The following is a 15,838-nucleotide window of genomic DNA, read 5'->3' as shown; positions in this document are numbered from 1 at the left end:
AATATAATTTATTATACCAATGAACTTTATTTATTAGTTTAAATCAACATTTAGCTTGACTACACTTTGCTTTTGATACAACTTCTGCCCTCTATAAAACTTGCGCAAATTTAAGCTTTAAGCTGAATTCAAGCTAATTTCATTTACGCTTTGCAAAAAGCAAAAGATATACAGTAAATAACCGACTTGAAACCGTTTTTTGTTGGTGAAATCACTTGTTGCATATGTCTTTTGCACAGTACTGTAGACATAGACGTCCAGGATCATGATTTTGCCCCCCACTGCATGAACGACTTCCTGTGACATCATATATTATTGTATTTATGATTAGCATAGTGATTAATTGCTCAGAAACTAGTTGCTGTGAGTCCAGGTGCCATCTTCTTATCAATTTCTTGTTTGTCATTGAGGTCAGTGTTGCCAACTAGGCGCTTAAGTTACTAAATTAGGCCACGCGTGTGTGATTTGAACTATTAAACATTAAACTGCTGACTATTTTAAAACTAATCTTCATCATGAAGATCACAGATATGGATTTTTAATGTGTTCACTGGTTGCATATGTCAGATTTATTGCATGCTTCAGGTTGATAAAAGTGGTTGCTACTAAGTTTCCTTAATTGAGTCATGATAATGATAATAGGATCGACCACAATGAACTCTTTGACTTGGACCTTCCAAGTCATGAAAGGTTTGCAAAGAAACCGTTCATCATTTGGAAAGGTTTCTTCGCAAACCTGGTTAAATATGTGTTTTATATATTATAATAATTTATTCGAGGGATTTAAATGATGAATTTTCAGCTTCATTACTCCAGTCTTCAGAGTCACATGATCCTTCAGAAATCACTTTAATAATAATTATTATTGTTATTATTATTATAAGTAGTAGTACTGTTATTAATGTTAATAGTAATAAAACCAATAAAGACTAAAGTATTAATTTCATGGAAAGTACAAGCAATAAGACAGCAGCAAATTTTTTTGTATGCAGTTGAAGTCAGAATTATTAGCCCCCCAGAATTGTTGGCCCCTTGTTTATTTTTTTCCCCAATTATTGTTTAACGGAGAGAAGTTTTTTTTTTCAACACATTTCTAATCATAATAGTTTTAATGACTCATTTCTAATAACTAATTTCTTTTATTTTTGCCATGATGACAGTACATAATATTTGACTAGATATTTTTCAAGACACTTCTATACAGCTTAAAGTGACATTTAAAGGCTTAATTAGGTTAATTAGGTGAACTAGGCAGGAAAGGGTAATTAGGCAAGTTATTGTATTGACCTTATTCTAAAATGCGGAAGTTCGCCTGTTTTCGGGATTGTCTTAGAACTTCCGATTCAGTCGTCTATGGGAGAAATGACCAGGAATAATAAACGGCAGAAAACGGTCAAACTACTTGCTCTGCAAACAAATGTTTGCATGACTATACAGACCAAGTAGAATAATATAAGTTTTTAATGTCTAAAAATGAATGGAAGTGAATGAGACCGGAAGTCTCGAGCCAAAAAGATTCAAATGGCAGCGCCCACTCGTCGGCGGAGAATAAGGTCAATAACGATGTTTTTTTCTGTAGACTTTTGAAAAAAGAAATAGCTTAAAGGGGCTAATCATTTTGACCTTAAAATTGATTTTTTTAAAAATAAAAACCGCTTTTATTCTTGCCAAAATAAAACAAATAAGACTTTCTCCAGAAAAAAAAATATTATCACACCTACTGTGAAAATTTCTTTGCTCTGTTAAACATCATTCAGGAAATATTTAAAAAAGAAAAATCAAAAGGGGGCTAATAATTCTGACTTTAACTGTATTTAACTTTTTTTTTACATTTAATAAATGCCACCATGATGAACAGAATCATTTTCTTATTAAAAAAAACATGAAAACGAAAACTGACTCCAGAATGTATATATACAGTGCATCCTGAAAATATTGATAGCGCTTCATTTTTTCCAATTTTATTATTCCAAATTTATTATTCTTTTTCCAAAATGGGTTAAATTAATTTATTTCCTCAAATTTCTACACACAATCCCCCATAATGACAATGTGATAAAAGATTTTTTTTTAAATTGTTGCAAATTCATAAAAAAACACCTGAAAAGTTTTATGCTTTAACTTGTCAGAAGAAACCTCATTCCACGTCATATCTAAAGCTCGTCATGTTCAATGTGTTTTTGTAAGATTTGTTCATGCAGATCAAGTCGGAAATTAATTGACTTGTTGTTTTGCATCTTCAGTATCTCCAAAAAGGGCAAGACTGTCATCTTCTCCATTCACCAGCCGCGCTACTCCATCTTCAGACAGTTTGACCACCTCACACTCATGAATAAAGGAGAAATCATCTACGCGGGGGCCGCCGACAAAGCCATTATTTACTTCGAAGACTTGGGTATTGATATTAATCCTACTATGTAAATGCAAATTCTCTAATTGTATCATGATAAGTGTGCTGTGATTCATAATCTTCTGTTTATTTCTCACAGGTTACAAGTGTGAGCCGTTCAACAACCCGGCAGACTTCTTTCTGGATGTCACCAATGGAACAATCCGTCCTCACAAATCCTCAAACAATATATCAGGTGCTTTATTTAGATATTGCATCGCACGCTGTTGCCGTCAATCTTTGCATAATGTAGCCATACTTTTGATCGCTTAAACATTGTTTGCGTTAAATGTATGCTATGCTTTAAAGTGTAGTGTACGCATTACAGCCTCACATTTGACAAGCTCTGGGCGAGTGGCCGTAACCGCCGTAAACTATTGATTTTCAAAACAGCCAATCACAAGCCAATCACCAGCATTTAATCCTTGCACGTTAAGGATGCCTCAGGTTTTCTACCTCACTGACATTGACAAGATTATACCCTTGGGTATCCAAATTTGGTACCGACCGAAAATTATTTTTTGATACTCTATAGTATCTAGACAATTCAGTCCAGGCCCGGATTGGCCAATTGGGAGGACCAGGGGCCTCATGTACGAAGACTTGCGTGGAAATCATACTAAAACATTGCGTACGCACAAAGCTGTAAATGTGCGTACGCAGAAAAAAATTCAGATGTATGAAACACTGCGTACGCCGAATCTCACGCATATTCTTTTGTACATCTGAATGAACATGAAACTGAGCGCAACATGCACGAGCGCAAAACCCCTCCCTGGCTCCTCCCCCGTATGAATATGCAAATTAGAGGTGCTGCTTTCGGAGGTAGACCGGAGAAAAGCGGTGTTATTTGCAAGTTTGTTCTCCGGAATTAACAACAAAAGAAAAAAATAGAGTGGGAGAGTTTAGCTGATGCGGTTAACACAGTTGGGTCTGAACATCGCACTGAGTGAATTAAAAAAGAAATAGTGTGATTTATACACGTAAAATGTTGCAGTATCCTCAACAGTCTCAGTGGCGCGCTTGTAAAACGCATGTCAACATGTTTTGACGCGTTCGAGCATGAACTCGGTTCGAATCCAGCGTCTGATGAACTCTTTCTTCTTTTTTCCCCACGCTACGTATCAGATTTTGCCAACTATTTATCACGAGAAAGACAAGTAGGAATCATTAATAAGTTTGTGCATCATATTTTATTTGCACATTTATTAAAAGGAAATGTTTCTGATTCACGTATGCAAATTCATCTTCAGATAGTGTCTTTACAGCAATGAGCGTGCAGTAGATAGCTCAGATTACATTGGGAAAACAGGCGACCGCTGCAAATTGCGCTTTAATGTTTGGCTGGTCAACTGCATGGTATGGAAACCTTATATACCTGCTAGATGAACCCGTCTCATACAGCTGCCATTGCAAGGCTCAGACACTTTGTAGAGAAGAATTTAACACAACTGCCTCTAGGAGTCTCCAATGGAAATAAAACAGACACGCACAAAAAATGTGCGTACGCCAGCCATAAAGCTGCGCACATTCCCACGTTCAGTTCATCGGTAGTAAATCCAAACGTAAGCGATTCTGAGCGTGAAACCTGGCGTACACAAAGTTTTTGTGCGTACGCAGCGTTGATACATGAGGCCCCAGGAGAGTTCCCGATGGGCCGGTCTGTTTTCTGGCGGCGAGGGTCGGTGTTTCTAGCTGCTTGCACTCTCAGCAGTCGCACTTTTTTTTCATTTATTTATTTATTTATTTGACCATTGCCTCATTTTTTTTATTCATTAATTTGCCGCAGCTCCACTCTTCTTTTTTATTGTCTCGCAGCCCCGTGAGCAAAATGCAGCCTGCAGGGTAATGATGATGTAACTGTCATTACGGCCTCGCTAGCATAGCAGCGCCATTTTGATCCAGTGGTCAGCACGTTGCGTTACGACATTGTCGATCCGTGTTCGATCCTCACCAGAGTAATTTTTTTTTTTTCATTTTTATTGTTGAGACCTATAAAACTGTAAGGTTGTTGAACATTTGAAGTTTTAAAGCAGCTGTTTTCTTGAAAAAGACGTGATAGTGTCATTAGAAACTGAATTGGAAATGACCTTATTTTAATATGGTCAGTAGTGAACTGAGGTGGGCTGGTCTAATGCTTGAAACTCCAGGGCTGAAAAGGAGTCCCACTCCGGCCCTGATTCAGTCGGTGCCTAAAAAGTATCGAACTCGATATCCAGCACTACTACTAATACTCAAGTGGACCATCAGATAAAGTGTTACCCATTTTTTAACATGGCACTAACTCTACACTGTTATTTCTATGCATACAGTTAGCATGCAGAACTAGGCAAGGAAGCTGCTTGAGCAGTAGGGGCGCAGTAGCTGAAGGCCGATTCATCACCATGCTTTGATTGATTGGAATTTCTAATTTACTTGATCCTAATGATCTGAGTGATCTGTTAGATTTGTATTCAGTGAGTATATATTTAATGTATTAAGGTCCTAGACCATTTAGTGATTTATAGACGAGTAGTAATACTTTAAAGTCTATACTAAATGTAACTGGAAGGCAGTGTAAAGACCTGAGGACCGGTGTGATGTGCTCTGATTTCCTGGATCTGGTCAGAATGGCAGCAGCATTCTGTCTTTTTAGGAAGGCCAGTGAGGAGTCCTTTACAGTAATCCGTCCTGCTGGTCATAAAAGCATGAACAAGTCTTCACTGAAAACAAAGCATCTAATTTCTGCGATTTTTTGAGATGATAGGATGCTGATTTACTGACTGCTTTGACATGACTACTGAAACTCAGATCTGACTCCAATCACACCAAGATTCTTGACTTTAGTTCTTGTTGTTTGATCCCTAGTGCCACAATCACATTGAGAATCTCATCTCTGTTCCCAAATGCTTCAGTCTTCTCTTTGTTTAACTGAAGAAAGTTTTGGCACATCCAACTGTTCCTTTCATCAGTGCATTGGCAGAGGGTGTCAGTGCGGCTGTAGTCATTAGGCAGTAAGGCCAAGTAGATCTGAGTGTCATCAGCATAGCTGTGGTAGGAGATTTTTTTTATTTTTATGAGGGAAATGTTTAATAATTATACTTTACATGGGTATTTCTTGTTTGTGGACCACTCTGTGATCAGCAATCCATCTGTGTTGGGTGTGTTTGTAGAGAAGTGCAGCAGCAGTGAGGAGATGGTGGACAATGAGAATCCCCTGGCCGTCATGTACAGAAAGTCCCCGTATTTCACCAAATTAAAAGATAGACTCACTGAGATTTCAGACGGGCTCGACCCTGAGGTCACTAAAGGTGACAAGATTGGTTACGCCACACCTTTCTATTACCAGGTATGTAGAAATCACGGTTTAGGTTATCTAACCAATCAGCAGATGAGCTCTGCGCATTTATAATGAGCGTATGTCCATGTTGCAGCTCCTGCTGGTGAGTGGCCGCACCATCAGAAACATCTTAAGGAATCCTCAGACGTCGTATGCCCAACTGTTCCTCAACATTTTCTTCGGTATTTTAGTGGGATTGATCTACTACCAGATCCCGCACACTTTACCTGAGGCTCTGCAGAACAGGTGAGCAGTTACTACCCAATCAGAGTTCACATATAGTCCACGCTGGGTCCACATTCGTTTTAATTTGAGAGTGTATTTATATGTATGCATTGTAAATACAGTTGGAGTGTAAATGATTCGCCCTCCTGTGAATTATTTTAAGTTTTCTAATATTTCCCAAATTATGTTTAACAAAGCAAGGGATTTTCACAGTATGTCTGATAATATTTTTTATTCTGAAGAAAGTCTTATTTGTTTTATTTCGGCTGGAATAAAGTCAGTTATTAATTAAAAAAAAAAAAACATTTTAAGGTCAATATTTTATATATATATATATATATCTTATATTTTATATATATATATATATATATATATATATATATGTGTTTGTGTTTGTGTGTGTGTGTGTGTGTGTGTGTGTGTGTGTGTGTGTGTGTGTGTGTGTGTGTGTGTGTGTGTGTGTATATATACGTATATATGTATACACACACACACACACACACACACACACACACACACACACATATATATATATTATTGGAATTATACAGTCACAGTTCAAATTATACAGAATTTGTGGAGTTACTACATACAGAGTTTGTCATTTGCACAAGTTTTTAAGCACTGTAAGAGTTTTAAATCATTCACACACGCCATTTATAGCTTTAATAGAAAATAATTGTATTACTATTTAAAGAGTAAAGTCTTTGCAGTGTTATTTTATGTTTGATTTGTTGTCAATTTCTGCACCTGAATATGATTTCACTATACCCTGAAAACCATAAATCTCGGTTTATTTTATTTATATTTGCTCGCATTTAGCTATGCTTGTAATTTGTTCATTACATTTCATGCACAATTTGTTCCCCTACAAAATCAATCGAAAAATTTATGAATTCTTTCCAAACAGAAACATTCAATTAATTTGGTGAAATTGTATTTATATTGCAATATATATCGCAGAAATACAAAATATTGCAATGTCAGATTTTTCCAATATCATTTATGTATAGTATAGATATATACAGTTGAAGTCAGAATTTTTAGCCCCCTGAATTATTAGCCCCGTTTATTTCTGTTGAACGGAGAGAAGATTTTTTTCACATTTCTAAACATACTAGTTTTAATAACTCATTTCTAATAACGGATTTATTTTATCTTTGTCATGATGACAGTAAATAATATTTGACTGGATATTTTTTAAGACTTCTAAACAGCCTAAAGTGACATTTAAAGGCCTAATTAGGTTAATAAGGTTAACTTGACAGGAAAGGGTAATTAGGCAAGTTATTGTATGATGATGGTTTGTTCTGTAGACTATTGAAAAAAGAAAATAGCTTAAAGGGGCTAATAATTTTTACCTTAAAATGGATTTTTAAAAAATAAAAAAACTGCCTTTATTCTAGCCAAAATAAAACAAATAAGACTTTCTCCAGAAGAAAAAAATATTATCAGGCAGACTGTGAAAATTCCCTTGCTCTGTTTAACATAATTTGGGAAATATTTAAATATAATAATTATTATTATTATTATAATAATTATATAATAATAATAATATATACATATATATAATTATAATTTATATTATAATTATATAATAATAATAATAATAATTTTTATATATATATACATATACATATCAGTTGTCATTTCCAACAGTATTTTACAAGTAAGGTCATTTCAAAATGCTTCATTTTATGATCAGAGCTGTGTGGTAAAATAATTAAATGATGATTGTTGAGTTGTACAAACAAACAAAAAACCTGATTTATATTTGATACTCTAATTGGACCAAAACTAATTGGTACAGAAAATTATGATATTTTAATACTAAATAAATGAATAATTTACAGACAAAACTACACCTGTGATTCAATTGAAGCTTTCATACTGAAACTTATAAGACTGCATTTCTCTTCAGAACAGGAGCTTTCTTTTTCCTGGTCATCAACATGGTGTTTGGGAATCTGTCAGCGGTGGAGCTGTTTGTCAGCGAGAGAGAGCTCTTTATGTGAGTTAAACATGCTAAAAATGAAGTTTAGTTAAGTTTTAGCTTTTCCCACCTCTTATTCCAACATCCTCACCTGTTCCTCTCACCTTCAGCCATGAGAACTCCAGTGGTTTCTACCGCACCTCTGCCTACTTCCTGTCCAAAGTGTTTGCTGACCTCATTCCAAACCGCATCCTCCCTGTGTTCATCTTTTCTGCTATCCCGTACTTCATGATGGGTGAGTTGTGGTGCTGAAAGACACCATTTTGGGCTGCATGTATCTCCGGGACAGTCTTAAAATCCATTGCATTCAATTTTAAAGGCCCGTTCACAATAATCGCAATAACTATAATGACGGAGTTCATGATTGTGACAGCAGAATACAGACCACAGTTACAATGATGTCATGCAAATTAAAGGAGTTTTCCAGATAAAATAGCAAAGAGGGGGCAGCACGGTGGCTCAGAGGTTAGCACAATCGCCTCACAGCAAAAGATCGCTGGTTTGAGTCCAAGCTGGGCCAGTTGATGTTTCTGTGTGGAGTTTGCATGTTCTTCCCGTGTTCATGTGGGTTCCCTCCTGGTGCTCCAGGTTTCCCCCACAGTCCAAAGACATGCGGTACAGGTGAAGAGGAACAACTAAATTGGCAGTAGTGTGTGTGTGTGTGAATGCCAGAGTGCATGAGTCTTTCCCAGTACTGGGTTGTGGCTGGAAGGGCATCTGCTGCGTAAAACATATGCTCGAATAGTTGGCGGTTCATTCCGCTGTGGCAACCCCTAAATGACCTTATTTTAATATAGTCAGTCGTGAACTGAGTTGGGCCGTTCTAATGCTTGAAACTCCAGGACTGAAAAGGAGTCCCTCCCCGGCCCTGACAGTTGGGTTTCATTGGTGCTAATTGTTTTACTGGCCCTAAATCGCTTTGAGTTCCCTAGAAAAGCTCTATATAATTGTAAGAAATGTATTATTACTACTATTACATGTAACACTATTCCGTTTCATTGAGTCCAGGCCTGAAGCCGGAAGTGGAGGCGTTTTTCCTGTACTGTGTGACCATGAGTATGGTCAGTCTGTCAGCCGTGAGTTTGGCCTTCCTGGTCAGCGCCAGCGTGGGCTCCTTCGCCATGGCTAACATCCTCATTGCACTGCCTTATGTCTTTATGATGGTGAGTTGACCGATTTTATTTCAGGAGACATTAGATTTTACAGAGTTAGCTTAGCAAAGCCTACAGCGAACAAAGTTTGGGGAATACAAAAAAATACCAGGCTAGTGAGATCACAAGGGATTCTGGTTACATGCATTCACCACACCCTGTGCAGTGAAGGGGCGTGGCCACAGGTGGCCACACTCTCCCTCAGGAAGCCAATACGGAAGTAACTAAAACTGCAATTCATCCGAAATTCCGCTAGTCCTGGCCGCTCCTGGCTCCAAAACAGAGCAAATTTCAATTGAGTCCACTGTTAGAATGGCCAACTTTACAGCAGAAAAAAAGGTGTTTACAGCCTGGTACAAAAAAAGATTTTGGTTAATACAGCTAATATTACCCTTCATGACAACTGTGAGGGGGGTGAATTTTTTTATAACTCATCCGTTTCCTTTATATTAAGTTATATTAAGTTTGCATAATTAAGGGCGTGGCCACTTGAGTGACAGCTAGGTCTCGTTGGTCGCCGTCACGTCACCTCAGCTGAACCCTGCAGATTAGCCACTGAACTCGGCATATTTATCGTATTTCTGTGTTGTTTTATGTGGCTTTACACAGTCAACTGCCTTTTGGACTTGTTTCCTACAATTATTAGATGGCATGGCATGCTGAGTGCACTTAACTGTGCTCACAAACCATTCACGTGGCCTCCGTTTCCCATGTGAGTAAAGTTATATACTTATATACCATCTCTATACATGTATTTGTTTTATTTAAGATCATTTATCGTTTATATTTATATTTAGAGCTGTAATGCACTCCAGAATCTGACGAATTGATTAGCTGTAGGCTCTAGAACAGTCATCTGAAGTGTTGTCATACAGTGTTATGCTGGATTTCATCAATAGTCTTACATTAACTAACACAGACTGTATCTGAAGTGTTGGGAAGTAATTCGCGTTTTCCTCCTGTTGAAAAACGTCATAAGAACAATGTTTAGTGGCTCAATGTGTTACAGCAGTGTTTTTAAAAGACTAAACACTTTATTGATATAGTATACAACCAAGCACAAGTGGTCAGAATACAAACGAGTGACAAGTGATAAAGTATTAAGCGTTCTCCCAAAGTAAAGTGTGTCTGCAGGTCCAAGCAAAATGCAGCATGCGTCTGTAATTCCGCTCACTCTCCGCCTCTTTGCCCTTGTTTGGTATCCCGCCGTCAGTGTGATGACGCACGAACAAAATGGCGACGGTTGGCCGCGCCTACTTGTGGCTTCTTTTGCGCTCTTTAGAAACCTATAGGTGATGTCACGGATACTACGTCCATAGATTTTACAGTCTATGGTTACAACAGAGAAAAATGCCATCTAAAGGCTGCTATTTCCACAGCGCTCATTCTGCTTCTGTATTTGGGCTTTTAAACAGATAATTGCCTTTTCATGTAACTTTTAAATAAAGGCTATTTAAATAACACTTATAAAACTGTAAAGATCGACTTTTTGATGGTATTTAAATATTATAAACTTATTTATTTCTTGTTCAACAGTAATATGAATGAAATATTCTGACAACATCTGAAGAATGCGCATGTGATAAACAATGTTCCTGGGCCCGGTTTTTCAAAAGGTTTAATCTGGATAAAATTGATCCGGATTTAGTAATCCTGTTTTTGCAATCCATGATCACGTAATCCAGCTTACTTTTTGAGCCAGTTTTTCAAAGCAACATTGGATTGGATCAATCTGATCCGGATAGGAACTTTTCAGGATCCCTAAATCTGAATAACCAGTGCTCAATCACAATGTAGATGGATAGACAGGCCTATGAAAAGAGCAACAAGTAGAATAGCCAGTGTGGGGTCAATATAACTTTATTTTTATTCGAAATGAAAACACACACATTAAAATAAATAAAAACAATAAAAACCCCACCCATCCTCTTTCAGCAGTCCGCTCATCTGAGACCTACAACACAAACACTGTACATTGAGGATATTTACAATAAGGTTTAAATATAGAAGTAAATAAAAAAAAAGACTTAATGTCAAAAACTCCACAATAAGTTCAGACTTCCTCATCTGATGTGGAGAGAGCAGCTTGTCTGAGCAAAGCCTTTATAAGTCTGGCCTTGGTTTGCTGCAGTTTGGTCAGAGTCAGTTGTTTCTCTGCCAGATGAAGCTTTGCTTCTGCTCAGTCTCTTTGCAATTGTTGAAGGTGATTTCAAAAATCAGTGATTGACATTCTTTGCATTTTTTTTTTTTGGTTATTCTGTAATCATTGCATACATTACTAATAAATATTCTAAAAACAAAAATATTTTCCATTGTGGTGAATATATATATATATATATATATATATATATATATATATATATATATATATATATATATATATATATATATATATATATATATATATATATATATGTATGTATGTATATATATAAATTATTGACATAATAAAATGTATTGTTTTTGGTCAATTTTGACAGCTGTTTGGGGGATTATTTTTATGAGGCCAAGCTATTTCTGCTGTAGGCCTGTACTGAAAGGCTGAATACATTAAAGCCAGTAATCACTATAGCCTGACAGATGTACAAATAAAATTAAAACCTTATGAATAAATAGTATATCCTGTACTGCATGATCCAAAAATAGTATTATTTAATACATTTTTAAAGTTTTCATTACATTTTGGGCATGAAATCCACACTAAATCCACCCTTCTGATGGGATCAGTTTAATCCATGTTTTTTGGATCAAAGTGATCCAAATCCTACAAAAAAGGTCTGAAAAACCCAAACTAAAGGTTTGATCCAGATCAAAACCAAGATTAGATTACTTGATCTAATCCGATTAAGTAATCCGTTTTTTCTTTTGAAAAACCCATTTTCAAGATTTGATCCAATCCCTTATCCAAAATCCTAGTAGATTACTTTTGAAAAAACTGGCCCTGGAGATCTACCTTCCGCCACAGTTCAGCTCCAACCCTGATCAAACACACCTGAACCAATTAATCAGGACCTGAACAGCACTTGATAATTAGAGGCAGGTGTGTTTGATATGGGTTGCAACTGAAATCTGCAGGACAGTAGATCTCCAGAAACAGGGTTGGTCACCCCTGATCTAACACATCTAAACAGACTGCATAATAATGTTCACTGTGTGAAGCAGAAGCGTCAATGCTCTGTTTTTAATTCGTCCCTCGCTGATCGCTCTGCGCCGCTGATCTATATATAATGACAATGTTCTATATTATATGTCAGTGGTCTGCGCAGCGGCTTCAATTCAGCACATCTAAAATGTCAGAAGTGACTAGGCTGAAAGCAGCAATGTGGAAAGTTTAATGTTGAAGAAATAATTGTTCTTCTAATAAATCAGTGAATATATGTAGTTTATGTTTGATATTTGGTTTGTTCCCTCCAAACATATATTAATGTGTATAATGCCTTCAACCATCTGTTTTTAACATGGAGTAACACTTGGGTTTTTATTTACTCTTTATAAGCTGAAATGGATCATTTGCTCAATTCTTCAGTAAAATTATTAAAGGGTCACGAAACCGCTCTGTCTCAGCAGGGTGTTTTCACGCCTCTAGTTTGGACTTGCTTATAATCAATCATCAGCTAAATGTGAACTCTTGAAATGGCCATTCATGAGATGGACGTCATGTTGACATGTTACAGTAAATCTCCCTTTTTTTTTTAATTGTTTGTCTGTTCTGTTTTCCTCAGGTGTTTGGTGGTTTCCTGGTCAACCTGAATTCAATGCTGAGTGGGCTCTCATGGCTAAAGTGGGCCAGTATATTTCGATATGGCTACAATGTAAGATTTCTTTTTTTAAATCTCTTAAACTTGGGAGCTGTTATGGCTGTTTTTACAAGCTTACGGCAAGAAAACTCTAATGACAGACGGCTGCTTCTTACTAAGGGCTGTCTTTGCTAGTGGGCGGGGCTTTCCCCCTCTGATGACACGTACAAAGGGAGAATATCAATCTTAGTGTTTCTACAGACTGTTTTATTAAGTGCGCTTTATAAAAAAAAAAAAAAATACATTTTTACTATTATAGGATGGCCGTATATGGAGCCAGATCAGTCTCGAATTAAACATTTGCAAAAGTAAAACTCCTACATGCACAACACAATTCACATTTACTTCAAATCAAATATTAATTTTTATTCATTATCTTTTAAATAAATCAGTTAATTATCTTCTAAAATTCTAAAAAATAATTCATAAATACACAAATTCAGTTTGTAAATTCAAAACAAAATTGATGAATTCTTAAGTAAAAATCATAAATATGGATTTATTATTTATTATTTGTGTTTTGAATGTACAAATTGGATTTGCGTATTTACGAATTTAATATAAGTATTCGGAAATTGTGTTTTTAATTTACAAATTGTGTTTTAATTTACGAATTAGATTTGCATATTCACGAATTGTGTTTAGAATTTATTAATTGTGTTGTTTACTTATTGTGTTTTGAATTTACGAATTGAATTTGCGTATTTATGAATTTGATTTGCATACTTAAAAATTGGATTTGCATATTTACGAATTTTGTTTTGAATTTACGAATTCGATTTGCATACAAATAAAATTTGCGTATTTATGAAGTGTGTTTAGAATATATTAATTGTATTATACATTCACAAATTGTGTTTTGAATTTACAAATTATGTTTTGAATTTACAAATTAAATTTGTGTATTTATGAATTGGATTTGCCCATTTACAAATTGTGTTTTGTATATTTACCAATTGTGTTTGGAATTTACAAATGTGATTTGCATATTTACAAATTGTATTTTTAATTTACAGATTGGATTTGGGTATTCGTGAATTGGATTTGCAAAAATAAATATTGGATGTGCGTATTTATGAATTTTGTTTTGAATTTACAAATTATATAATTTAATTTACAAATTAAATTTGTGCAATGACAAATAGTGTTTTGAATTTTTGATTTGGTTTTTGTGTAGTTACAAATTGGATTTGGGTATTCACAAATTAGATTTGCATATTTACAAATTGGATTTGTGTATTTACAAATTTTGTTTTGAATTTACAAACTGGATTTGAGCATTCACAAATTAAATTTGAATATCTACAAATTGGATTTGCGCATTTACAAACTGTGTTTAGAATTTACAAACTGGATTTGCGAATTTATGAATTGTTTTGAATTTACAAATTGAATGTTGTAAAAGTGAATTGCGTATGAATTTCAGTTTGTAAATGTATTATTTTTGAGACTAATCTGGCTCCATAGCTGTATTCACACACCGTTGCCAAACAAGTGTGTTTAAACCCTTATAAAAGGGATTTTTGCATAACACAGCCCCTTTAAAATCGGTCAATATTTGCTTTCTCACAGCAACCAAAACTGTACCTCTCTCTTTATTCAGGCACTTGCCATCAATGAACTAAAAGATCAAGTCTTCACTGATAACCTTACCAGGTAAGACTGACTCCAGCTCAGTGGCGCCACCTACTGCACAAACTAAAATGTAAAATAAATAAATAAATAAAGAGAGCCGTTAGCCGCAAGAGGTCAGCGGGTTTTAATTTACGCTTTTCTCCTTTAGGGTGACCGGCGACATGTATCTGGACCATCAAGAGATAGATCGCAGCGCATGGGGCTTCTGGGAGAATCAGGTGGCTCTGGCTGGCATCATGTTTGTGTGTCTGATTCTGGCGTATGTGCAGTTGTGTCGCATCAATCGCTGGAAGTGAGCGAGGACAGCCGTTGCGCGTTAAATGTGAAATTCTTAAACCAAAATAAGTCTATTACCTCTCAAGCTACCTGTGACATGAAGTATATACCACTGTTTGAAGCTTTTGTGAACATTTCATTTTTATACAGACATTGTAAACGGAATATGTTGAGCTTAAAATATACCAAGATTTTATACCTTGAATGTGCTTTTATTTGAGAAATATTAACGTGTATGGAGAGCAGTGGGATGTTAAGAATGACGGAGAGCTATTGGCTTTATTGTAGAGGTTTTATCAGATTTCCCTTGGAGAAAAAAGAATGACATGTTTATTCAGATTGAGACAAAACAAGGTTGTGGAAAGTGCAGTGATTCCAAACCATGTTCCTGGAGCTTCACTGGTACAACGACATACTTCATTAGCAGATTGAGAGAGATGTTTCCTACTTGATGGAGCCACCTTTCCACTGCACACGGCAAGCGACAGACCGGAAGTCTTTCATTTCCAACGGTGAGTAGTCCAGGAGCTGCGAGGAGTTTTTTTTTTATTTGAACAAATCACCTTAGTCATGTGACCTGGGTTTTTTCAGATCAGTCATGTGACCTGGGTTTTTTTCAGATCAGTCACGTGACCTGGGTGTTTTGGATCAACATAGTCAGAGGACTTGGGTGTTTCCGATCACCTTAATCACATAACCCTGGTGTTTCCAAATCACCATAGGCAGGTGACCCGGGTGTTTCGGGTCACCATAGTCAGAGGACTTGGGTGTTTCCCATCAACTTAATCATGTAACCCTGGTGTTTCCGAATCACCATTGGCAGGTGACCCATGTGTTTCGAATCAGCATTGGCACGTGATCCGGGTATTTCGGATAACCTTAGTCACGTGACCCGGGTATTTCGAAACACCCGGGCTTCGGAAACACCCAAGTCCTCTGACTATGGTGATCCGAAACACCCAGGTCACGTGTCAGAGGGCTTGGGTGTTTCCCATCACCTTAATCACACAACCTTGGTGTTTCCGAATCACCATAAATGTGACCCATGTGTTT

General features: G+C 36.3%; 2 protein-coding genes across 13 annotated transcripts in view; both read left to right on the top strand.

Annotated features, from left to right (window-relative positions):
• The window catches only part of abcg2c (ATP-binding cassette, sub-family G (WHITE), member 2c), a 35,942-nt gene extending 20,952 nt beyond the window's left edge, over positions 1–14,990 (top strand). For 8 of the 12 annotated variants that reach the window (XM_073919881.1, XM_073919885.1, XM_005156523.5 and 5 more), the window contains 10 exon segments: positions 2,244–2,395; positions 2,490–2,585; positions 5,542–5,717; positions 5,803–5,954; positions 7,855–7,944; positions 8,037–8,161; positions 8,935–9,089; positions 12,800–12,889; positions 14,478–14,530; positions 14,658–14,990. In XM_073919881.1, coding sequence (XP_073775982.1) covers positions 2,244–2,395; positions 2,490–2,585; positions 5,542–5,717; positions 5,803–5,954; positions 7,855–7,944; positions 8,037–8,161; positions 8,935–9,089; positions 12,800–12,889; positions 14,478–14,530; positions 14,658–14,805 — 1,237 coding nt within the window. In that variant the 3' untranslated portion in view covers positions 14,806–14,990. 12 annotated transcript variants of the gene reach the window in all.
• meis1b (Meis homeobox 1 b) overlaps positions 1–15,838 on the top strand; it is a 605,459-nt gene that overhangs the window by 576,223 nt on the left and 13,398 nt on the right. The gene's annotated exons all lie outside the window — the stretch shown is intronic.

This window comes from Danio rerio, chromosome 13, assembly GCF_049306965.1.
Source record: "Danio rerio strain Tuebingen ecotype United States chromosome 13, GRCz12tu, whole genome shotgun sequence".
In the NCBI taxonomy this organism is placed as follows: Eukaryota; Metazoa; Chordata; class Actinopteri; order Cypriniformes; family Danionidae; genus Danio; species Danio rerio.
Note: the sequence above shows the minus strand (reverse complement) of the source record. Positions and strands in the feature narration are given on the sequence as shown.